We start from the raw sequence: 27,008 nt of genomic DNA, 5'->3' as shown, positions 1-27,008 counted from the left end.
AATTTTATTAAATACTAAAATGGTCTTTTTAACCTACCTAAAATGTTGTTATAGCATAATTTACAAGCATAAGTACATTACGTTATTAAATCTTAACCATATTTGAGAAAATGCAGCAGTTTACATTTGATTGGAACCTGATCCTATTGTATTTACTAGGGTCATCATTTCTGTGTCTTTCTAAAATAGAGCTTCACAAGTGTCACCTATTTTGGTGTGCTATTTGATATTTTCATCTTCTTTAGTAATATTTACTGTGATGCACTCAGTTGATTTAATAGCATAATTATTATGGAGGTATGTTGAAATAGATAATTATTTAATCTTAAAATTCAGGATTCTTCCTTGATGATATACCATTACTACAGTCTGGCTTTATAGTAGATTTTTTGTTCTCATTAAAGTTCTAATATTAGATAAGGAGGTTGAAATCTTTGCTTCTCAAGTAAGGTTAATTATCACCTTATATTTATTTTTAATTTCTTTTTTGCTGATGGACTAACAAAAGTTAGCAAACTATTGTGATTTGTTTGGAGTTAATTGGGAAAGCGCTGATATTTCTTTTCTTTCCTTTTTTAAGATTTTATTTATTTGGAAGAGAGAGTGTATGTGCAGGAGTTGGGGGAGGGGGAGAGGAGGAAAGGGGGAGGGAGAAGCAGACTTCTTGCTAAGCAAACTTCTTGCCGAGCAGGACTGAATACCAGGACCCTGAGATCACAACCTGGGCCAAAGTCAGACACCTAAACCAACTGAGCCACCCAGGTGTCCCACCTTACTATTGATTCTTAATATAAATGGAATATTTTCAGCATTATAAAAATCAACTCTGCAGTGATCAGTTTTAAATATTAGAAATTGATTTAAAGGCTTGGATTACCTCCTCAAAACCTGTGAACTTTTGTAATATTTATTGTGTAGTAACTTAACCCGTTTTTATTAGTTTGCAAGGAATTTAGGTCTAGATTTGGGTGAAAGATAGGACTCTGCCACCCAGGTAGTGATTCAGAGAGAGAGACAGGAAGTATGCAGGAAGTCCTACGAGTGCAGAGGACTTTAATGCCATACTGTAGTCTGCTCCAGATGAGAACTTAATCTAGAATATACTTGCTTGAGAAAATAAGTGATATTACTAGGGCAGCTTCTAGTAAGGCATTGTACTTCAGAATAGAGAAGTGATTTCCCTTCATAAGATTTTCTTTTCTTTAGTTTGCTTCAAGGTGTTTGATGTTGACCGTGATGGAGTTCTCTCTAGGGTTGAACTGAGGGACATGGTGGTTGCACTTTCAGAGGTGTGGAAGGACAACCGCACAGATGATATCCCGGTAAGTTCTGATTTTATACATATCGTTGCATGTAAACTTCCAGTAGAAAAATAGAGTGGAGAATTTAAAAAGAGAAAGAGAAAAAGATTTGTTATTACTTTTGAGTTGCTATGTTTTGCCACTACTCAAAATATTCATAGCTAAAGGTACAAAATTGGAAAGAGAATGTGCCTTAGAAAATTTAATAAATTTAATAAAACTGAACTTACTGTGGAAAGTAAGAATGAAACTGCAGGAGAATTCTCTTAATTTTTTCAAAGCAAATCTAAGAACTATTTATTAAGGTAATTACAAAAAAGTACTTGACTGATAATTACTAGAGGGGAGGGATGTGGGGGGATGGGTTTAAACAGGTGATGGGAATTAAGGAGGGCACTTGTGGGTGATGTGTGGAATTATTGAACCACTATATTGTAATTCTTTAAATACTTGACCAAAATACAGTATACTTTAGCCATTAAATAATAAAAATGATAACTACTCTTTTCTATTCCTTTGGATTTCTGTTTTTAAAGGAGTTACATACAGATCTATCTGGCATTGTAGAAGGCATATTGAATGCACATGACACCACAAAGGTGAGTCTAGCTAGGATTAGAATGAATTATATTCTTTTCTAAAAATACCGCGTACTATGAATTAGGGTATATAGCTTATATACATATGTGAATCTCTTCTGCGTCATCTTTACCAAGTGCTTATTTGGACCTACAGTTATAGTACCTCCAAGTTGTCTTTAAAGATAGCCCATTCCATCTTTTTTTTTTTTTTAAGATTTTATTTATTTATTTGAAAGAGAGAGTGTGCAAGAGAAAGAGTCCAGGCAGGGATGGGGGGAAGGGCAGTGGGACTTGATCCCAGGACCCCGAGATCTTGACCTGAGCCGAAGGCAGATGCTTCACTGACTGAGCCACCCAGGTGCCCAGCCCATTCCATCTTTAAACAATTCCATGAAGTGTTTATATATGCATTCATATTTTATAAGCTAGGTATTTTGTAAAAAATTAAGTAGACATAGCCCTTGTCATCTATGGTTTATAATATCTATTTTTCCCATTTTAATAAGTTATGGTAGGGCTAACCTTACATTGAGCAAAAGAAGTCACACAAAAAAAGAATACTTAGTGTGTGATTCCATGAATATGAAACTCAAAAACAGAGGCAAAACTAACAAATGGTGATAGGTATTAGAATAATGATTTGGGGGATGGCCGGATTAATTGGGAAGGACCATAGCGTATCTGGGATGATGGAAATGTTTGTTTTTTTTTTTTAAGATTTTGTTTGCTTATTTGAGAGAGAGAGAGAGAGTGCACAAGCAGGGGGAGCAGCAGGGGGGNTAAAATAGAGCTTCACAAGTGTCACCTATTTTGGTGTGCTATTTGATATTTTCATCTTCTTTAGTAATATTTACTGTGATGCACTCAGTTGATTTAATAGCATAATTATTATGGAGGTATGTTGAAATAGATAATTATTTAATCTTAAAATTCAGGATTCTTCCTTGATGATATACCATTACTACAGTCTGGCTTTATAGTAGATTTTTTGTTCTCATTAAAGTTCTAATATTAGATAAGGAGGTTGAAATCTTTGCTTCTCAAGTAAGGTTAATTATCACCTTATATTTATTTTTAATTTCTTTTTTGCTGATGGACTAACAAAAGTTAGCAAACTATTGTGATTTGTTTGGAGTTAATTGGGAAAGCGCTGATATTTCTTTTCTTTCCTTTTTTAAGATTTTATTTATTTGGAAGAGAGAGTGTATGTGCAGGAGTTGGGGGAGGGGGAGAGGAGGAAAGGGGGAGGGAGAAGCAGACTTCTTGCTAAGCAAACTTCTTGCCGAGCAGGACTGAATACCAGGACCCTGAGATCACAACCTGGGCCAAAGTCAGACACCTAAACCAACTGAGCCACCCAGGTGTCCCACCTTACTATTGATTCTTAATATAAATGGAATATTTTCAGCATTATAAAAATCAACTCTGCAGTGATCAGTTTTAAATATTAGAAATTGATTTAAAGGCTTGGATTACCTCCTCAAAACCTGTGAACTTTTGTAATATTTATTGTGTAGTAACTTAACCCGTTTTTATTAGTTTGCAAGGAATTTAGGTCTAGATTTGGGTGAAAGATAGGACTCTGCCACCCAGGTAGTGATTCAGAGAGAGAGACAGGAAGTATGCAGGAAGTCCTACGAGTGCAGAGGACTTTAATGCCATACTGTAGTCTGCTCCAGATGAGAACTTAATCTAGAATATACTTGCTTGAGAAAATAAGTGATATTACTAGGGCAGCTTCTAGTGAAAGGCATTGTACTTCAGAATAGAGAAGTGATTTCCCTTCATAAGATTTTCTTTTCTTTAGTTTGCTTCAAGGTGTTTGATGTTGACCGTGATGGAGTTCTCTCTAGGGTTGAACTGAGGGACATGGTGGTTGCACTTTCAGAGGTGTGGAAGGACAACCGCACAGATGATATCCCGGTAAGTTCTGATTTTATACATATCGTTGCATGTAAACTTCCAGTAGAAAAATAGAGTGGAGAATTTAAAAAGAGAAAGAGAAAAAGATTTGTTATTACTTTTGAGTTGCTATGTTTTGCCACTACTCAAAATATTCATAGCTAAAGGTACAAAATTGGAAAGAGAATGTGCCTTAGAAAATTTAATAAATTTAATAAAACTGAACTTACTGTGGAAAGTAAGAATGAAACTGCAGGAGAATTCTCTTAATTTTTTCAAAGCAAATCTAAGAACTATTTATTAAGGTAATTACAAAAAAGTACTTGACTGATAATTACTAGAGGGGAGGGATGTGGGGGGATGGGTTTAAACAGGTGATGGGAATTAAGGAGGGCACTTGTGGGTGATGTGTGGAATTATTGAACCACTATATTGTAATTCTTTAAATACTTGACCAAAATACAGTATACTTTAGCCATTAAATAATAAAAATGATAACTACTCTTTTCTATTCCTTTGGATTTCTGTTTTTAAAGGAGTTACATACAGATCTATCTGGCATTGTAGAAGGCATATTGAATGCACATGACACCACAAAGGTGAGTCTAGCTAGGATTAGAATGAATTATATTCTTTTCTAAAAATACCGCGTACTATGAATTAGGGTATATAGCTTATATACATATGTGAATCTCTTCTGCGTCATCTTTACCAAGTGCTTATTTGGACCTACAGTTATAGTACCTCCAAGTTGTCTTTAAAGATAGCCCATTCCATCTTTTTTTTTTTTTTAAGATTTTATTTATTTATTTGAAAGAGAGAGTGTGCAAGAGAAAGAGTCCAGGCAGGGATGGGGGGAAGGGCAGTGGGGCTTGATCCCAGGACCCCGAGATCTTGACCTGAGCAGAAGGCAGATGCTTCACTGACTGAGCCACCCAGGTGCCCAGCCCATTCCATCTTTAAACAATTCCATGAAGTGTTTATATATGCATTCATATTTTATAAGCTAGGTATTTTGTAAAAAATTAAGTAGACATAGCCCTTGTCATCTATGGTTTATAATATCTATTTTTCCCATTTTAATAAGTTATGGTAGGGCTAACCTTACATTGAGCAAAAGAAGTCACACAAAAAAAGAATACTTAGTGTGTGATTCCATGAATATGAAACTCAAAAACAGAGGCAAAACTAACAAATGGTGATAGGTATTAGAATAATGATTTGGGGGATGGGCGGATTAATTGGGAAGGACCATAGCGTATCTGGGATGATGGAAATGTTTGTTTTTTTAAGATTTTGTTTGCTTATTTGAGAGAGAGAGAGAGAGTGCACAAGCAGGGGGAGCAGCAGGGGGAACAAGCAAACTCCCTGCTGAGCAGGGAGCCCAACATGGGGAGCCCCATGTGGGGCTTGATTCCAGGACCCTGAGATCATGACTTGAGCCGAAGTCAGACACTTAACCAACTGAGCCACCCAGGCACCCCAATGGAAATTATTTTTTATCTCAATCTGGGTGATGCATACATTCCTGAATTATTTTTTCAAGGGTATTGGTAAAGATCTCTCCTGAGTTATTTAATGGTAGCCAAATTAATCATGTAATACCAGGAATAAACATACACTTCACAAAGAGTAAATTCTTGTTTTTTGGTTTTTTTTGTTTTTGTTTTGCTTTTTTGTTTTTAAGTTAGACCACATTTATTAGTAAGGATATTATTATAGGTTTATTCCTATAGCTTATACTACTGTAATGTCTTTGTGACCCTGTGTGAAATTGAAAATAATGCACATATCTGAGGCACATTTTAGTTATTTTGAGCCTTTCCATTCAAACATTGACATGTACTAAGTACCAGATTGGTTGGATATAGTGCATAGTGGTATTACAGAAGTTTAGAAAAAATAAATGACATCGGTTTTTTTTTTTTCCTTTCTTCAGTCACAATTCCAGAAGGAATCATTGTAGTCTTATTAACTGATCCTCAATAGAAACAAATAATAGAATAGAGTCTTACAGGGCTTGAGCTTTGTTTGGCAATATGTCTTCTCCCTCATTTACTTCTCTCTGCCAAAAAAACTAAGGTATCCACTTCTATTTGATATGCGTAGAAACCTGGAAAATTTTCTGTTAGAAAATGCCTCATGTAGAGGTTCAATTTCTAACACCCTTTTTCTGAGTGGTAAATATGTAGGTATTATTACTGTCTATTTTTATGTAAGATGTAGTTTTCTTCTTCTGGCTCTACTGTGAACATTAATAAGAAGGTAATTTAGGGACACCTGGCTGGCTAAGTTGGTTGAGCATCTGCCTTCCTCTCAGGTCATGATTCTGGGGTCCTGGCATTGAGCCTCATGTTGAGCTCCTACTCAGCAGGGACGTCTGCTTCTCTCTCTCCATTCCCCGACTCATACCCTCTCTCTCATTCACTCTCTCTCTCTCAAATAAAATCTTTAAAAAAAAAACAAGATAATTTAATTTAGTTGCTTCATCTTCATGTAGCAGTGATAATGAAATAGTAACAGTTTAAAATGAAACTTGGACCTTTTAGCCAAACCTGTTAACTATAGTCATTGGAGACAGATTATGTCAACATTACATTTTTTTAATATTAATTTAGTACTCATCTGCTAAGAAGAAGCTGTATTATGAAAACTAATAATTATAATCACAGTACTTTAAAGTCTTTTCATATCATATATGGCTATCATATAGTAAAAAGAGGACATACCAGTATTATTAAGTAATAAAAGCAAAAAACATTACTATTCATCTAGAATTGAACACATGCAATAAAAAACAGTTGGTTATAGTTTTGCTGAACAAGAAAAAATATATATTGTCTCCATATGCATATGTAATTTTTTGTACCTGTTGACACCACAAAAATGTTGCTTTACTCAACTTGTAATTTGTTCAGTTTTTTGGGAAAAATTAATATAGTTACTCATTTTTGACATATGAGAAATTTGTTATCCAGTTCCTTTAAATGTCTAATTAGTCTGATAATGTTGTCAGATATTTCTAAGAGGGTCTTAGAAAATTGTTAGAAGAATTGGTGTGCCTGGGTGGCTCAGTCAGTTGAACATCTGCCTTTTTCTCAGGTCGTGATCCTGGGGTCCTGGGATCAGGCTCCGGCATTGGGCTCCCTGCTCGGCAGGGAGTCTGCTTCTCCCTTTCCTGCAGCCCTTCCCCCAGCTCACGCTCTCTCAGGCTGGCACTCTCTCTCTCAAATGAATAAATAAAATCTTAAAAAAGAAAAAAAAAGAAAATTGTTAGAATGAGAATGCATAATCCAGAGAGTCTGCTTTTTGCTTTCAAAATTGGTAAATATTCCATTTTCCCTATTCAGAGCCTTCTGCGGTTTTCCATAGAAAACCGTTGAAGCAGAAGATAATGTGAGTTATTTCCCAGGTCTTATTGGAGGAATGAAAATTGTTGACAATAAATTGTGCTTATTACCATTGACTGCTTAGACAGAGTTTTGTTACTTTTAAACCTGTCCTCGCTGGTTTGGTTTTCAGATGAACACACAACATCTACTTTAAATTTTTGGTTTACTTTCAGAAAAATTACTGATACAAGTTTAATAAACCAGATTTTATTCAAAAGCTATAAAAATGAGGAAATTCTTGGGGCACCTGGGTGGCTTAGTCTGTTGGGTGTCTGCCTTTGGCTCAGGTCATGATCTCAGGGCCCTGGGATTGAGCCCCATGTAGGAACCCTGAGTAGGAGCCCTGTGTTGGGCTCCCTGCTCAGCAGGGAGCCTCCTTCTCCATCTCCCTCTGCCCCTCCCCCCTACTCATGTGCGTGCATGCACTCTCTCTCTCTAATAAATTTTTTAAAAAATCTTTAAAAATGAGGACATCCTTAACGTGAGATCTTCTAAAATTTTGTTTCTCTTTCAGATGGGCCATCTTACTCTAGAAGACTATCAGATCTGGAGTGTGAAAAATGTTCTTGCCAATGAATTTTTGAATCTACTTTTCCAGGTATGTTTAAGGTAAATGGCAGGTACAGAGAGTAGTAGTTCTACATCTTTTTCATCGTGTAGTAGTTATTACAACTCAGCTACAAAACTACATATTATAAAAAGAACTACATTATCCTGTGTACACCTGAAAAGATAGTAAGATGGAGTATGAGAGCCCTGAGGCATCTCAAAATCATGACAAGAGATAAGGAAGTAGAATAGAGCTGATGATGTTTATTTATCTTATCAAACTCATGGTAGACCAGCACATTAAATATGTAGGGAATAATTTAGATTGCAACAGCCACCATAATTTCTTATTTTTCTTCACTGTTGTCTTTTTTAAAGGCCCTTCCTAACAAGTTAGGCAGTGTGAACAGAAAGATGGATCGTAAGTAGGCAGCTGTAAAATTTTCAGTGTACACAGTCTCTCCAGTTAGGAGATTATCTTGGCTGCAAGGCTGTTTCTAAATTTTCAAAAAAATTCTTTAGAAGAACCAAGAAAGATTGAAGGAGGAAGAGAGAAAAAGTGCAAAGTGCCAGGAATGAACATTAAGTCATAAGGCTTTCCAGATTTCAGCTATTTTCCTGGTTAGAGTAGTTCTTTTGGTCCAATTTAAAAAAATAATTTATGATTTCCCATTTTTTAAAATAATTCTTCATATATATTTAAGTTGATTTAGTTGTGGTATTTTAGATTCTTCTTGTTTTATTTTCCTTTCCTTGTAAAAACACCCCTGTGAAGGTCAGAAAAGTTTGGTATTTTTATATCTATATGCTCTTCCATTTTAAATAAAGAATAGCTCATTTGTGCATGGCTATGTTGGAATAAATGGAAATTGGTCTCTTCCTGATAGCTAATGACTAAGTACTATGGATATAAAACATATACAATCTACTAAGCCTGTAAGATCCATTTATATCAATCAGTTGCTCCACTATCACTTATAATTTTCAACAGTATTTAAGTTGATGGCTTTATAAAATATAAACATGTACAAAATTATATAAATCACTATTCTAAACAGAAATGGCTTCCGTGGTAATATCAAAATTGATCAACTATTTTTATCTCATTTAAAATAATATCTTCATTACTTTGTCTCATAAACATTTAGATCACTTAGGCTTATGTCTGTGTCATCTTGTAGCTCTCACATAGCGTAGCGTTTTGATTTTTTTGTATTGCCTTTTTTATTTTCTCATTCTTTTTTTTCTCATTCTTATCAAGGACTTGCAGGGGCACTATTTTTCTATGACTGTAAATAAGCATATGCTTGAGATTTTCTTGTGTGTGTGTGTTTCTAATATTATGAAAGATGGTTTCCATTGAATACGTGCCACCTACATTTTAATATTACATTTTACTGTACTCACTTTATTTCATGTACAATATGCTTTTAAAACTGTATGTTCACTTAGCATACGAGTAAGAGACTGTTATGCTGGGTGGTTTCATTTTCTACGTGTGTTAAAATTGGTAGAGTTAGTTGGTAAGTCTGGCGATAAAAGCTTGAATTACGCCTCTTATATGCCAAGATTCCTCTTGGCTGAGTGTTTTGGGTATTTAAGTGTAACATACGTTAAGTGTCAATAGAATTAGAAAAGCATCCCTGTAGTAATACCTTTATTTTCAATCTGTTTTGTAATCTCAGTGCCCAATATTTTGCAGAGGAAGCACGCTAAGCATAACCAGGGTCTTGTTTCTTGTGCATTTGTCAAAAAGTGTCCAGTTTTAAAAAAAAGCGTGGTAGGCAGAAAAATGCACACCACCTCCATCACCAGTTATCCATGCCCTCATCCCTGGAACCGGGGCATACATAATCTTAATACATAATCTTACCCGGCAAAAGGGACTTTGCAGATGTATCAGGTTAAGGACTCTGAGATAGGAAGATTAGCCTAGCAGATGGGCCTATCTAATCGCATGAGTCCTTAAAAGTAGAGCACCTTTTCCAGCTGTGGTCAGAGAGAAGGAGGGAAGGAAAGGAGGAGAGGGAGAGAGGTGATGTTGGAAGAAGAGTTAGAGATGCTGACTTTGAGACAGAGGAAGGGGCTGTGAACTCTGGAAGCTGGAAAAGGCAAGGAAATGTATTTTTTTTTTAACCTCCAGAAGGGACTGCAGCTCTGCTGACACCTTGATTTTTTTTTTTAAGATTTTATTTATTTATTCATGAGAGACAGAAAGAGAGAGAGGCAGAGGCAGAGGGAGAAGCAGGCTCCCTGCGGATCCCAGGAGCCTGGGATCATGACCTGAGCTGAAGGCAGATGCTTAACTGACTGAGCCACCCAGCTGCCCCAACACCTTGATTTTTAGCCTAGTGAAACCCATGTCTGACTTTTGATTTACAGAACTGTAAGATAATAAATTTGTGTTGTTTTAAGATGCTAAATTTGTGATAATTTATTACAGACACAAAACCAATGCAGATGAAGATAGTCCGTATTTATGGATTGTAAGGCTCAACATCTTAAAAGATGTCAAATCCCTTTAAATTGGTTTGTAGATTTAGTATGCTAGCAATCAGAATTCCAAAAAGTTTAATGTTGTCATTGTTTTTGTGCAACTTGACAAGCTGATTCTAAGTACATACAGAAGTGGAAAGGGTCAGAAATAGCCAACATAATGTAAAGACCAGTGTTAGAGGACTGAGGTTACTGAATATCAGGGCTTCTTATAAAACAACAGTATTAACAGATATCTATGTGAAGATAGACATAGACCAGTGAAACAATATTGAGAGTTTTTAAACAGACCTGTATATATGTGATCACTTGATTTATAACCAAGAAGACATTGCGTTGCAAATGGGAAGGGGGGTAATCTTGTCTATAAGTGGTGTACTGGGTCAGTTGGTATCTCTGGGGGAAAATGCATCATTATTCCTACCTCATGCCATAGATGAAAATTAATTCCAAGTGGGATTATAAGTCTAATACGTTTGAAAGGTAAAAATAAAGCATTTAGAAAATAATGTCCAAGAATATTGTAATGGCTTTGAGGTGGCAAAGATTTCTTTAAAAGGACACAGAAAACTTAACCACCAAGGAAAAGTTTTTAAGTTGGACTTCAGTAAAATTAAGAGGTTTTTATTTTAATTGGGAGATACCATTAAGAAAATGAAAAGATACGCTATTCAGTGGGAGAAGTTGTTTGTGATACTTATATCCAGCAAGACATGTGTCTAGGGCATACAGAGAACAAAAATCAATGAGAAAAAGTAAAACTTCAATATAAAAATGTGTAAAGAAAACTTGGAGGTGGTTCACCAAAGAGAATATCCAAATAGTTGATTAATGTTATGAAAATGGGCTCCTTAGTCATTATAGAAATACTGTTAAAACCACACATGAAATACTAGTAGACATGCCCCAGAGTAGTTAGTTTTTAAGTGATATGAAGTATTGGTGAGGATAACAAAAATCCGAAACTCTCATATATTGCCAGTAGGTGTATAAATTATTACAAATAGTTTGGAAATTGAGGTACCGGGGTGGCTCAGTCAGTTAAGTGTCTGCCTTCGGCTCATATCATGATCCCGGGGTCCTGGGATCGAGCCCTATGTCGGGCTCCCCCTGCTCAGTGGGGATCCTGCTTCTCCCTCTGCCTGCTACTCTCCCTGCTTGTGTTCTCTCACTCCTTCTCTGACAAATAAATAAATAAAGTCTTTTAAAAACCAAACAAACACACACTTTGGAAATTGCTTGGCAGTATTTACAAAAGTTGGACATATGCTTACCCCGTAACTTATAAAGTCCACCCCGTATGTGAACCCTACAGAAATGTGTATATCTGAGCACCAAAAGACATACAAATAAGGTCTTATGACTTGTTACAGCCCAAAATAGAAAATGACCCAAATACTTATCAACGATAAATACATAAACAATAAGTGAGTTGTGACATGTGCATAGAGTTGTATATTGTAAACACAATGAAAATAAGTATAATAGTGCCACACACAAAAACATGGATGAATCTCATATAATCTTGAGTTGAAAATACTAGACCAAAAAATTCAAAAGCAGGTAAAACCATTCTATGGTGACAGAATTCAGGATCATAGATACATCAAAGGGGTTCCGTGGTGTGTGGGAAGGAACCCAAAGTGGGACTTTGGGTGAGATAGCAGTGTTCTATTTCTTGACTGGGTAAAGGTTTCATAGATGTTACCTTGTGGAAAGTCATTGAACTGTACGCTCAAGATTTGTTCACTTGTAAGCATGAATACTGTATTTCTGTTCTCTATAAGTTGGCTTAGAAAAATAGCCACCTGCGTGGCTCAGTCGGTTAAGCGTCTGACTCTTGATTTTGGCTTAGGTCATGATCTCAGGGTAGTTAGCTAAAGCCCTGCATCAGGCTAAGTGGGGAGTCTGCTAGAGGAATCTCTCCCTCTGCCTCCCCCCGCCCCCATTCTCTCTCAAATAAATAAATAAATAAATCTTTAAAAAAGAAGAATGGGTTTCAGAAGCTCAAATATTTGTCAGTATGTCAAAAGCTCAAGTATTTATCAATATGAGAATGGATGAAACGAACGGTGCTACGTTCAAACAGAGGAATACTACTCAGCAGTAAAAATGAACTGCTTCTACATAGATGAGTCTCAAAAACCCAATTTATGGATTTTGTTGTTATGTAAATGTTACCTCAGAAGGTAAACAAAACTGTAAACAGATATTTGAACTCTCTGGTTAATGTTAGCCATGCTGATGTATTTATAAAAAGCTGTTCTAATGTCTATAATTTACTTTGAAATGCATCCAAAAGTTAGGCTGGATTGATGGATGAATTAAGGGATAGATAGATGCAAGTATAATAAAATGTTAATGTTAGAGTCTAGGTAATAGGTGCAATGTGTTCAGTGTAAAATTCTTTCAACTTTTCTGTATTTTTGAAATTTTTCATGAGAAAATGTTGAAAAAAAATCACATCTTTTGTGATATTTAGAGAAGGCAAATAAATTGAGGAGGAAATGAACCTCAAAAAGCATATTTAACATTAGTGACAATAATTTTTCTCTTTGAACTGTTTAAAATGCCACCCATATCTTTTGTGTCCTGTATCCTCTTCATCTCCCCTCACCTTCCTCCCAAAGTGCCATGATATGCTCTTCAGATTTCAGGATGAAAATAATATTCTCTGCATGTTTCTTTTCTTTCTTCTTTCTCTGTCTCTGTCTCCCTCCCTTCCTTTCCTATCTCACATAGAGATTTGGAATTTGGCCTCTATTGAAATGGTTTGTTTAAAACAACAACAACAACAAAAACAGCTGAAGTTTAAAGTTCAAAGTTGCTCAAGTGAATCATTGATAATTCATCAGTTGAAAGCTGTTGCTAATTCAGATTCCCATCTACAAATTGGAACTCATGCAGAGAATGTGAAATATTATACAGTCCAGTCATTGGCACCAGTCAATGAAGTTTGATTTACCACTTTTTTCTCTAGGTATGTCACATAGTTCTGGGGTTAAGACCAGCTACTCCAGAAGAGGAAGGACAAATTATTAGGTAAGCTTGTAGTTTCAATCTTTGTAATTTTCATTATATAGTTGAAATTTCTGACACCTGAAATATATTGTTAATAAGTAACAGCATGTCCCATTTTAATACATAGTGACACCTTGTTTTTCCAAATTAATTTCCTATTGAAATGTTTTTGTTAATTTCCTAACCAAGGTATTAGATTAATTTAGAAATCAGATTCTCTTTAGCATTAAAATTGCATTGAGTACTGAATTTAACTCTTTTGAAATAAGACATTTTATAAGATAAAAGGTAGCAATTTTTCCTTACTACAAAACAATTCATGTTTATTGTAGAAAGATTATAAAGTAGAGCTAAACAAAAAGAAGCGAAAAAAAGCCCATCATCTCTGTATTTACAGGTAATTGCTGTTGACATTTTTTTCAGCTTTACTGAGGTATAATTGACATCTTAAATTGTAAGATATTTAAAGTGTACAATGTAATTTGATATATGTATGTATTGTGAAAGGATTCCTTCCATCGAGTTAACATATCCATCACTAGCCCCTCACATACTTTTTTGTGTGTGTGAGAACATTTAAGTTCTACTCTCAGTTACACAGTATAGTGTTATCAGCTGTAGTCACCATGTTATACATTACATCTGCAGACTTGATTCATCTTATCATAAAAGTTTGTACCCTTTTTTCACCCTTTCTTTATTTCTCCCAACCCCCAGCAACTGCTTTTCTACTCTCGGGTTCTGAATTCGACTTTTTTTTTTTTTTTTAAGATTCTGCATATAAGTGCTATACCTTGCAATATATGTCTGTCTTTGGCTTATTTCACTTAGTATAATGCCTTCTATCCTCATCCATGTTGCTGTAAATGACAGGATTTCCTTCTTATGACTAGATAATAGTCCATATGTGCCACATTTTGTTTATCCATTCATTTATTGTTGGACACTTAGGTTGTTTCCATACCTTGACTTTTGTGGATAATGCTGCAAAGAATATGGAAGTAAAGCTATCATCTTCAAGATAATGATTTTGTTTCCTTTGTTTATATACCCAGAAGTGGGATTGCTGGATTATTTGATAGTTCTTTTCTTAATCTCATGTGAAACCTGTTTTTTATAGTGGCTATTCCAGCTTACAGTCCCATCAGCAGTATACAAGAGTTCCTTTTTCTCTACATCTTTGCCAGTTTATATTATCTCTTGTCTTTTTGATAGTAGCCATCCTGACAGGTGTGAGGTGGTACCTCATTGTGGTTTTGATTTCTATTTCCCTGATGATGAGCGATGTTAAATATCTTTTCATATAGCTGTTGGCCATTTGTATGTCTTTTTTAGAAAAATGTCTGTTCAAGTTCCTTGTTATTTTTAATTGATTATTATTATTTTACTATTAAGTGATATGAATTTCTTATATATGTTTTTTGGATATAATCCCATATCAGATCTGTGGTTTGCCAATATTTCCTTCCATAGATTGACTTTTCATTTTGTTGATGGTTGCACTATTGACACTTTTATATTCATATACCCACATGTGTATGCCTTTGATGGAATTTGTAATTTTTTTAAAATGAGAATACTTCAAAATATTATTTTTGGGTCCATTTTCACTGTAGATCATATCAAATGATACTTTTACATATCAATAAACCCTCTTATAATTAAAATGACTGGCTGGTAGGCCCTATTCAGCCCTTATTTTTAATCTCTGTTTCTCTTTACAATAATCTACTAATAAAGTCTGTATACCTTTGATTAGGTATGTATTTAGGCAAAATTACTTGAGGTGAAATATCTTGGTTAATAGGCCTGCACGTTTTTATGGCTGTGATTCAATTTTTAATACATCAAGTATCCTTCATTGGTTGAGTATTACCATTATACTATACATTTGTGTAGAAAGCTTCAGAGACAGGACCGACTCTACTAAACTTCGCTTTTAGAATAAATTCAATACATAGTTTGTCACTTATTCCTAAAAGTAGTGCATATACAGATTTTTCAGTAGTTTTTTTCTGGTGTAGGACTGCTTGATAAAAGAGAGTTTACTGAAATAGAGTTGTTTGGAATACCTGAGAACAGAATTATGTAGTCAGTATTTAAAGAAGAATACCAGTGGAGATTAATTGAAGTAGCAAAGTATATTTTCCAACTTTTTAAAATTGCTTCTTTTTAAAAATGGTTATTTTTTAAAGTATGGTAAGCAAAATCCATTTTTTAAGATGTTTTCATAAAAACGCTAGTCTCATATAGTCTTTTTAATCTTCATGCTCAGAAGACTCATTCTTGTTTATAGTATTCATATGTTGACATGTTTATAGCATTCCGATGTTGACATGTTGTCTTGATTTTTTTCTAATTTTTAGCTATCATAAAATAAAATTTTAAAATACATTTAAGTGTACAAATTAGATATTGTAAAGAAATACTGAAAGGCTTTTATGTAGCTGCAGTAGCTTTTTTTTTTTCTTATAATATTGCAGTCTAATTTCATCACATACTAATGTCTTCTGAAGTCAGCATGACTTACCAGAGATACTAAGAATGTTATTGAGATAAGCGCTGGGAGATGTATGGAATTGTTGAATCACTATTGTATGCCTGAAACTAATATAACACTGTATGTTAACTAACTGGAATTAAAATAAAAACTTAAAAAAAAAAAGAAAAGAAATGTTGATTAAGGGAAAAAGAAAAAAAAGGACGGATGCCTGGGTGGCTCAGTCAGTTAAGCATCTGCCTTCAGCTCAGGTCATGATCCCAGGGTCCTGGGATCAAGTCCCGCATCGGGCTCCTTGCTCGGCGGGGGGCCTGCTTCTCCCTCTGCCTGCCACTCCCCCTCTTGTGCTCTTTCTGTCTGTCTGTCTGTCTCTCTCTCTGACAAATAAAATCTTTAAAAGAAAAAAAATTTTAAAGGAATGCTATATAGCACAGTATATATATTTCTTGGCTTAATTATTTTGCAAATGCTTATAGCATCCCTATTTAAAAATATAATGTTGGTATAATCTCCTGTTTTTATAGAACTTTGTTCTACTTGCATTATTTCATCTGTTCCTTAGAATAACTGCATTAAATTACGGTCACCATCCCATTTCATAAAAGAGGAAACTTAGATTTACAAAAGTTGAGGAACTTACCAAAAATTGCATGGAAGTGGCAGAATCAAGTCTAGAACCTTTTTCATTGAAAACACAAATGATCTGCTTTCTGTATTCCTTATTTTTCAGTAAATCTGAAATTTAAATTCTAGATTCCAGGTTGGTTAATTTCATTTTTGATTTTTGAGTTTTGTTTTATTTTACCTCCATTTTCACTTCTAAAAATTCGTTTGAATTTTTAGGATGATTTTTAAAAGATGAATCAGGGGGCGCCTGGGTGGCACAGCGGTTAAGCTTCTGCCTTCGGCTCAGGGTGTGATCCCGGCGTTATGGGATCGCGCCCCACATCAGGCTCCTCTGCTGTGAGCCTGCCTCTTCCTCTCCCACTCCCCCTGCTTGTGTTCTGTTTCTTGCTGGCTGTCTCTATCTCTGTCGAATGAATAAATAAAATCTTTAAAAAAAAAAAATAAATAAATAAATAAAAGATGAATCAGGTTGGTATATAAGCAATGAGGTGAAAGAAATATTTGTCTCTAACTTAAAAGAGTCAGTAATTTGTTTCAAAATTAGTATCATGATTTCTGCAGTGGCTGAGTGAAGATCTCAGCAAATCCTCTCCCTGAAAAGCAACTGGACAAAATATAACATTGTACAAAATTGTCAGCCAACTATTTCAGGACTCTGGAAACTGACCAAAGGTATTCAACACGTTGGGAAGCATTTATTCAAGAAAAACTACTAAATCTTGGTAAGAATAATGGGAATCCATAGTAATTTTACCTAGGGCTGGTCCCATTCCCTCCTACCCAACATGATAGTTTTACCAAGGCAGGGGTGACAGGGTGACCTGATTTGGAATAGAGCAGGGATGAATGCCTGCCTTAGAGAATTGTAAAACACAAACAAAAAATAGTGATCATGATGGCAAATATTCAAGGAACATCATTAGCTTGGGGTTGAGATACTGGTTAAGGAAAGCAACAAACTGAGAGACCAGTCAAAATTTTAACGAAGAGATCCAGGGAACAAGACAACCATCATGTATCTTGATAAACTTCCCCATATCCCAGATGATTTGGAAGGCTGCTCATATATACAAGGCTATGCACAAGCTCAGCAGAAACCAGAGAAGGTCTTAGCTATCTATTAATGCCTGATTGAATGTAAGGCCTTGCGCATGCAGAAAATAAAAACCAGAGAAGGTTTGTAACCTGCCTGAACTTTGCATCATTTCCCAAACTGAACTGATGCATCAAGAAAAAGGTACAAGTGTCACTGGCTCAAGATGTTTCATTTCAACACAGCCCCTCACCAGTCATTGGCTGACCAGTAAGTTATGCTCTCCTCAAGGAAGCCAAACATAAATGTAAGAAATAATAATGAAGAAGACTAAACAGCCTCACACTACAGGGGAAACAGACTCTATATAATTAGTCCAGGAAGTCACAAGGCAAAACACACAGGTAGTATCAGAATCCAGAGTTGGTGAAATATATTATCAAATATGTCCAGTTCTCGTAACAGAAGAGGATGAAACATGCAAAAAAAAATAGGAAAACATGACCTGTGGTGATGGTGGGGACACTAGCTAATAGAGGTAGCCCCAGATGTTTGAGGTAGCCCCAGATGTTTGACTTAGGACACAAAGACTTCAAAGCAGTATTATAAATGTTTTCACTGCTTAAGGAAACTTTTTTTTAAAGAATTAAAGGAAATATAATCAAATATAAAATATCAATAGAGAGAGAATTTTTAAAAGTGAACTAAATGGAAATTCTGGAATTAAAAGTTACAATAAATAAAAATTCACCACAGTGACTCAGCAACAGATTGGAGCTGCAGAGAAATAACCAGCAAAATAGAATATAGTTAAATAGATTTTTCCAATATGAAGACCATAGAAAATAAATAAAAATGAACAGAACCTGAGATATGTGGAACACCAGAGACAACTATTATCAACACACACATAATGCAAGTCCCAAAAGGAGGAGAGAAAGGAGCAGAAAAAAATATTTGACGAAATAATGGCCACACCTCCTAAAATTGCTCTAAGTTGTTAATCCAAGAAGCTCAACAAACTGAAAGGAGGTTAAAAACAGATCCACATCTAAACATATCACAAAGTGTTCAAAGCTACAAAGAGAAGATCCTAAAAGTAGGAAGAGAAAAATGACTCCTTCTGTAGAAGGCAACCCCAATAAGATTAATGGCTGACCTTTTTTTTTTTTTTATAGAAATGAAGGTTAGTAGGCAGTGGGATGACATTCAAAGTGCTGAAGGGGGAAAAACTGTCAACCCAGAATTCTTTATTCGGCAGAACAATCCTTCAGAAATTAAGGTAATTTGAAAACATTCCCATATAAACACGGTTGCTAGTAAACACTTAAATACTGAAGGATTAAAATACTTAAAGTACTGAAGGAGCTTCATGCTAAAACAAAGTGACCCCAGACAATAACTTGAACTACACAAAGAAATATAGAGCACCAATAAACATAATTACATACTTAATAATAAGACAGTATAAATACGTTTTTCTATTTCATCCTTTTAATGATTTAAAATACAAAATCCTAGGACGACAATTTGAAAGCTATGTTGTTCTTACAGCATAAAAAGATGTCATATACATGACAATAATAATACAACCGAGAGAATAGGAAGTGGAGCTATATTTGAACAGCTTCTATAATTTACTGGAATAAATTAGTATTAATCTGAAGTAGAATGTTTTAAGCTTTATTTTGTACCTCTAGAGCAACCAGTAAGAAAATAATCCCAGATATAGTTTCTTCAAAAAAATAATTTAAATGATATGGTAGAAAACAATTTACTGGGGCGCCTGGGTGGCACAGCGGTTAAGCGTCTGCCTTCGGCTCAGGGCGTGATCCCGGCGTTCTGGGATTGAGCCCCACATCAGGCTCTTCTGCTATGAGCCTGCTTCTTCCTCTCCCACTCCCCCTGCCTGTGTTCCCTCTCTCGCTGGCTGTCTCTATCTCTGTCGAAATAAAAAAAATAAATAAAAAAATCTTTAAAAAAAAAAAAAAAAAAAAAAAATTTACTTAACACAAAAGAAGGAAGTGAAGGAGAAATAGAAAAACAAATAAAAATACTTGAGATGAATAAAAAACAAGTAAAATGGTAGGCACAAATCGATATCAATAATTACCTTAAATATAAATGGATTAAACAATTATCAAAAGCTAAAGATTGGCTGATATTTTTAATCCAAATACTTGAGATTCAAAGACACAAATAGATTGAAAGTAAAATGATGAAATAGGTATAACCAGGCACATAGTAACCATAGGAGAGCTGGAGTGGATATACCAACATTAGGAGAAAATGGCTTTTAGGCAAAGAATTATTATTACAGGCAGACATTTTATGGTAAAACTTTCAATAAGTCAGGAAGATATAAAAATTGTAATTACATGTGCACCCAACAGCAGAACACCACCCAACAACAGCGGAGTGCATATTCAAGTACACATGGAATATTGTGTAGGACCAACTATATGGTAAGCCATGGATTATTATACTGTGGCCCACTGGCTAGCTTTGGTCCATTGCCTGATTTTATACAGCTTGTAAGCTAAAAATATTTTTTTTACACTGTTTTTGTACACTGAGAACCACAAAGCCCAGCTGAGAGAAGTTAAAATCTAAAGATAGGTCAGTTGAAGCTATTGAGACTGAGGAATAGAAAGAAAAAAGAGTGAAGGGAAATGAACAGAACTTACTAGACCTGTAAAATAGCAGCAGCCATACTGGCATACGCATGATAGGAATCCCAGGAGGAGAGGAGGGAAAGTGACAGAATATTTGAAGAAATAATGGCCCCAAACCCCCCAAATTTGACAAAGATATGAACCTAAATGTTCAAAAAGCTCACTGAACTCCAAGAAGGATAAAATTCTAAGTGAGTCACACCAGGACACATTATAATCAGATGGTCAGAAGCCTAGGGACAGAGAAAATTTTAAAAGCAGCAAGAGAAAAGCTAAACGTGCAGTAGATCCTCAGTAAGATTAACAGGTGTCTCATCAGAAATCTTGGAATCCAGAAGTGAGCAGAATGGCACTTTAATTCTATATCCGGGAAAAATATTTTTTCAAGAATGATTTGGATTTTAAATTGAATTCTTGTATGTGACACTAAAAGCATAAGTAACCAAAGAAAAAATAGATAAATTTGACTTCCTTAAAATTTAAAACTTCTTTTTATCAAAGGAGGTTGCCAAGAAAGTGAAAAGATAACCTTCAAAGTGGGAGATAATATTTGTGAATCATAGATCTGCAAGAGCTCAAGTACCCAGAATATGTACAGAACTCCTGCAGCTCACCAACAAAAAGAAAACCGAACTAAAAACTGGGCAAGGGACTTGAATACACATTTCTCCAGAGATTACATACAGATGGTCATCAAGTACATAAAAAGATGCTCAAAATCGTTAGTCATTAAGGAAATGCAACTCAAAACCACGATGATTCTACTTTGCATTTACTACGATGTTTATAATTTTAAAAATGGAAAATAAGTTTTGTAAGGATATGGAGAAATTGGGGCACTGATACGTCGCTGCTGGCAATGTAAAATGGGTGTAACTGCTGTGCAAAAAAATTGGTAGTTCCTCAACATGAAGCCAAATACAAAAGGTTACATATTGAATGATTCCATTTATACGAAATATCCAGAATAAGTAAATGAATAGATACAGAAAGCAGAATGGTGATTTTCAAAGGCTGGGGGAAGGTAGTAATAGGAAATAACTGCCTAATGTATAATTGCTCAGTTGGGATGTATGAGAATGTTTTGGAGAAATACACATAGCATAGAAGTGACTATTTTAAAGCATACAATTCAGTGGCATTAGTACATTCAAAATATGCAACCACTGCCTTATGTTATGAATTTCTCCTCCGTAAAAACAGATTTTTTAAAATCACAATGTGATGCCACTTCACACCCACTTGAACATTTATGATAGAAAAGATAGATAATAACAAGCATTGCCAAGAATGTGAAAAAACTGGAACCATTATACTTTACTGATGGAAATGTTAAATGGTGCAGCCAATTTGGAAAACAGCTTGCCAATTTCAAATTATCAGGTGTTAGATGGATAAACAAAATGTGGTGTATACATACCTGTGGGATACATGATAAATAGTATTTGGGGGGCTCAGTCAGTTAAGCAGCCGACTCTTGATTTTGGCTGAGGTCATGATCTCAGGGTCCCGGGATCGAGCCCTGCATCAGGCTCTGCTCTCAGTGGGGAGTCTGCTTGAGATTCTCTCCTCTTCCTCTACCCCTCCCCCCACTCGTGCTCCCTCTCTCTCTCTCTCTTTCTCTCTCTCTCTCAAGTAAATCTTTTTAAAAAATAGTATTTGGAATGGAATAACAAAGCACAAAGTAATGATATCTGCTACAATGTAGATGAAACTCAAAAACATGTAAGTCGAAGAGGCCAGATGTAAAAGATCATGTGTTATATTATTCCATTTATATGAAATGTTCAGAAAGGGGAAATTTGTAAGAGACAAAAAATAGACTAGTGGTTTCTGGACTGAGGGTGGTAACATGAATTGACTTTGGAGGTAATGGAAATGTTCTAGAATTGGATTGTTGGATTGTGGTGATAGTTGCACATGTCTATAAATTTACCACAAGGGACGCCTGGGTGGCTCATTCGTTAAGTGTCTGCCTTTGGCTCAGGGCATGAACCCGAGCCCCGCATCAGGTTCCCTGCTCCTCTGGGAGCGTGCTTCTTCCTCTCCCACTCCCCCTGCTTGTGTTCCCTCTCTTGCTGACCGTCTCTCTTTCTCTGTCAAATAAATAAAATCTTTTAAAAAATAAATAAATAAATTTACCACAGTCATTAAATTATATTCTTAATTCAGGTAAATGTATGTTATGTAAATTATTCCTCAATAAAGCTATTTTTTAAAACACTGGGTACGAATCTTGATAGTAGTGTTATGACTCCTGAAATTGACTTATCATTGTTTCACTAATTGAAACTATGGCAGTCTCCTGAGTATGTCTGTATCATGTTTTTACTTTGTAAAAATTTCTACTGTTAACTGCTGGATGTGCGTGTGGTCATCTGTTTCATATACCATTTGATGTACTGAATTTCTTTTGTATGTACAGAGGATGGTTAGAACGAGAGAGCAGGTATGGTCTGCAACCAGGACACAATTGGTTTATCATCTCCATGCAGTGGTGGCAGCAGTGGAAAGAATATGTCAAATATGTAAGTATGATTCCCCTTTATCTATATATTTCATAGGATTTTCAACTCCCATCAGACTCTGTGTGACTACTAGCCAGTAATAAAATGCTTCAGTGTAGATAAGGATTCGAAGGGGAAGGAAATGAATACCTATGTGATACTTCCATGGACCAAACTGTGTGCTTACACTTCCACATACATTTCCTCCCTTGCAGCAACTCTGTGAGGAAGGTAATAATGGACATGGGGGTGCATGCATATGCACCTTACGTATCTCAGTTAATCCTCACAGTATCCCTGGGAGGAAGGTGGTATGAGCTCATTTTACCTGTAATAAACCTGAGGCTGAGATGAAAGGTAACCTAAATACAGGGTAGGAGTTCCGGGATCAAATCTAAGGACTGACTTTTAAGCCAATGGTATCTCAACCACATCATTTACAGTATACTTCATTTATTCACCTTTTTCATCAAAATGTTGAAGACCCTTGGTAAGGAGTGTTGATTTTCTTTTTAAAAAAGTTAATTTCAGGACTAACATTAGAACTCAGTTTCTAAATGATAATCTGCCATTGTTCCAAATAAAGAGTTCAAAGAGAAACTCTCATTAGTGAATATTCTCATCTTACTTAAAACAGAATGGATTTTTTTTCAGCATTAAAAGACTCAGAGTAATGCCAGGAATCAAATTTCTTCATATTTGGAGAGCCAGTTGATATATAGACTCATTGTTAGTTACCAAATGATCACTAACCTGATTATTTGATTTATATATTTTTTCTGTATGTCCTTTTCTGTCATTGTTTATCAGAATATTGATAGACTGTTTACATTATCTACTTCATTATTCTGCCTGGTTCTTTTTCTGTTTTGCAGAGTTAATATTGTGTTTTCACATATAAAATACATTAATCAATGTTGTTAAAGGAGTAGAAAAGTAGGCAAATGACTTCAGACTTTGTAGGTAGATAATGATGGTGATTGTAAGCAGAAAATGCAAACATTGGGGTAAAGCATCACAGTCTATTTTGAAATGCTTTTTGTTCTTTATGTTCTTAGATTGGCCTTAGAATGAATGGTTATTAATGTTTTACTGGCTGCAGACGCAAAGTTAACCTCATTTTGTGTTTTGAAGTATCTGTTTCCTGTAGGAACACAGTAGAGGTCTTTTTCTTAGCTGCACATCCCTTCTAAACAGACAGAAGTGTACTGCTGAGGACACAAACCTGATTTGCTCTTGCCTGCCATAACCCTTTTGTGTATTAAAAGAATTAGTGGAGGGTGGTAAGGGAGAGATGTGGAGGGGGAAATCTACACTTAAGTGTCATATTCTCTCCACTGGGCATTCTGTATTACTGTCTAGTATGTGTCTGTCAAATGCAGACTTTAAAGTTTACTTTAAAATGAAACTGGTTAGGGGCATCTGGGTGGCTAGTCAGTTAAGCATCTGATTCTTGATTTCAGTTCAGGTCATGATCCCACGGATCAAGCCCCGTGTCGAGCTCCCAGATCAGCAAGGAGTCTGCTTTTCCCTCCCTCTGCCCTGCTCATGCTCTCTCGCTCTCAAATAAATAAATAAATAAATAAATAAATAAAATCTTTTTTTTAAAAATAAATAAATGCAAATCACTTTTTTAAGAAGTGACATCCTTGGCCTTGTCTGTAAAATGAGATTAAGAACAGTTACCTCCATCACAGGTTGTTATAAAGATAAAGGAGTTGATACATGTTAAGCGTTTTGGAACAGTGTCTGGCACATAGTAAGTACTCAATAAGTATTAGCTAATAGTCTGAGAAAACAGTATAGGATAATGGTAGTGAGCTTGTACTCCCTGTGTTAGAGTCCTGGGCCTGCTACTTGTGGTATGACCTTGGACAAGTTACTTATCCTCAGTTTCCTCATACAAACAACAGGTTTAATAATGATACCTGTTTCAATAAGGTTATTACAAAGAATTAAATGAATTAACATATATGAAACATGTAGCCCCATGCCTGGCAAGTAGGACCCTATGTAAAGTTAAAGGGAGTAATGGTAGTAATACTAGCCGTGTTTTTAGCAGCAGTAGCAGTAGTAATTAGTGATTTATATTTGCCTTTCCAGTATATATGGTAATTTTGGCAAATGCTTTATTTAAGAAAAATAAATGGATGTTTTTAATGTGTTGGATAATTTCCTCTGGCCTTAGTCTACCCACTTAGTAAGATATCAGTTAGCTTTAGTTAATGTCTCTTCATAAAATGGCATATTTGCTTATGTGAATTACTAATTGTCTATGAGGGTAGACTGTATCTTTCAGGCAGTAGCATGCCTAGATAGAGACTAAGGGAGCAGGAAAAATAAGCAATCCTTTCTTAGAAGTGGTTTGCCTCAGATATGAATGATTGACTTGAGTTTGTATATTTGATCTGCTCATGGGATCTGTTCCTTCTTTAATGAGCCAAAGTATGTGAAATCTCCTTTTGCACAAATGTAAATGGGGAGAAATGGTGAAATCTTTTCCATTTGTCATCATTGTAGTATATATTCTTGTCTTCCCTCCTATTTGAGAACTGAGGGAGCAGCTCTTACTACTCATGTACAGATTTTGCTGTTTATTATGTATTATTGGTTGTTATGTGACTTTGGAATTAGAAAGTCCTTTAAGCACTTCTCTTTTCAAAGTTTACAGACAAAGCCTCTGGAGGACCCTTTAGGTTTTGTAACTGCACAGAGTTGTATTGGGCTATTACTTTATTACCTGATCTAGATTTCTAGAGTTCAGGTCTCTTGATTCCTACCTTAGTACTTTCTCCGTTACGCCATACTACCTTCCATTTTTAAAAAACCAGCATTGCAGACTAATGAAATATAAAATTGGCATAACTAGTAGTTGTTTAAGTTCATTAATACTTGTAGTATACATATGCATAGAAGAAAGTAGCATCATTACTGATAGAGAAGAAGGTGAATCCTGGCACTTATTTTGGAACATCATTCACCACTGATACAACTCAGAAGAAATCATGACATGCTCAAAATAGAACTATCTTATATTAAAGTGCCTCGTAGCCCTTTTAAGAATCATTGACTCAGAGAAGGAGGAAATTTTTCACCATCAGTGAAACTTTACCTACCTAGAGACCTATCTTCTGAAAACACAGGATAGTTGCTAATAGTTCCAGAGCCAGAAGTCAGTAAAACAAAACAGGACCCTTTGACATTTAAGGGGAAAAAGTTTCCAGGAGCAACTGGAAATAACACTCAGAGCCAGTGACTATGTATATGACCATTCGTGGTTTGTTTAACATGTAGAAGGAAAGCAGTCATAAGATAAGTCGACCGAAAATGTTGACAATTTCACTGAAAGCCAAGGGTGGAAGCAATGACCTGAAAAACAGGGGAGAGAAGGGGAAAGAAGAAAGAACCTGAGTAGTGGTGACAGTTTCAGAAAAGTGCCGGACACTGAGAGCAGTAGATTCCTAGAACAGAAAAACAAGTTAGACAGAAGGTAGACCACTCTAGTTGGAACATTGGAAAATAAGTGAAGAAAAGCCTTTATTCTCTAAAAAGGGTATCATTCACTGCGCTATGTTAAAAGCATACAGTATAGTGTGCAGTCACTGGTGACAAAAATTGCAGTCTCTGATAAGCTATTACAATTATTCTGTTGCTGAATTACTGTAAAACTTTAACAGATTTAATGCATGGTAATATTTTTATCACCCCGTTTCCTTACCAAAGATCTGTAGATTTCATCCTAAGGACTAAGCTGTCCGGAATAAGAAATAAGAATGGTTTCATGTAAATTTTCTTTAGAAATATAGGCTATATATGAGATTTCCAAACCCTGGGGGCCTGGGCGGCTCAGTAGGTTAAGTGTCTGCCCTCAGCTCAGGTCGTAATCCGGGGTCCTGGGTTTGAGCCTGAGTTGGGCTCCCTGCTCAGCTGGGAGTCTGCTGCTCCCTCTCCCTCTGCCCCTTTCCCCCTCCCCGGCTTGTGCAGCGCGCTCTCTCTCTCTCTCTCTCACTCTCTCACACACTCTCAAATTGAATGGTTTCATGTAAATTTTCTTTAGAAATATAGGCTATATATGAGATTTCCAAACCCTGGGGGCCTGGGTGGCTCAGTAGGTTAAGTGTCTGCCCTCAGCTCAGGTCGTAATCCGGGGTCCTGGGATTGAGCCTGAGTTGGGCTCCCTGCTCAGCTGGGAGTCTGCTGCTCCCTCTCCCTCTGCCCCTTTCCCCCTCCCCGGCTTGTGCAGCGCGCTCTCTCTCTCTCTCTCTCACTCTCTCACACACTCTCAAATTAATTAATTAATTAAATCTTTTTAAAAAACCATTTAAAATACAATTGCAGATATTTTTCTTTGAAATTCTGTTAAATGTCAAACTCAGAGGACAGCTTGAAGGAATTTTTTTTTACTCAAGTGGAATTAAAGGAGA

The 27,008-nt window shown here is 35.7% G+C and overlaps 1 protein-coding gene across 1 annotated transcript in view; it reads left to right on the top strand.

The window, feature by feature from the left end:
• USP32 (ubiquitin specific peptidase 32) overlaps positions 1–27,008 on the top strand; it is a 193,204-nt gene that overhangs the window by 117,760 nt on the left and 48,436 nt on the right. The window contains exons 6-10 of the mRNA XM_034640660.1: positions 1,207–1,322; positions 1,838–1,900; positions 7,691–7,774; positions 13,202–13,263; positions 22,503–22,605. Of these exons, the coding sequence (XP_034496551.1) occupies positions 1,207–1,322; positions 1,838–1,900; positions 7,691–7,774; positions 13,202–13,263; positions 22,503–22,605 (428 nt within the window). The remainder of the gene's footprint in view (positions 1–1,206; positions 1,323–1,837; positions 1,901–7,690; positions 7,775–13,201; positions 13,264–22,502; positions 22,606–27,008) is intronic.

The sequence above is a fragment of the Ailuropoda melanoleuca genome, chromosome 13 (genome assembly GCF_002007445.2).
Source record: "Ailuropoda melanoleuca isolate Jingjing chromosome 13, ASM200744v2, whole genome shotgun sequence".
NCBI lineage: Eukaryota > Metazoa > Chordata > Mammalia > Carnivora > Ursidae > Ailuropoda > Ailuropoda melanoleuca.
The sequence above is the reverse complement of the archived record's forward strand: the minus strand, read 5'-3'. Positions and strand labels throughout refer to the sequence as shown.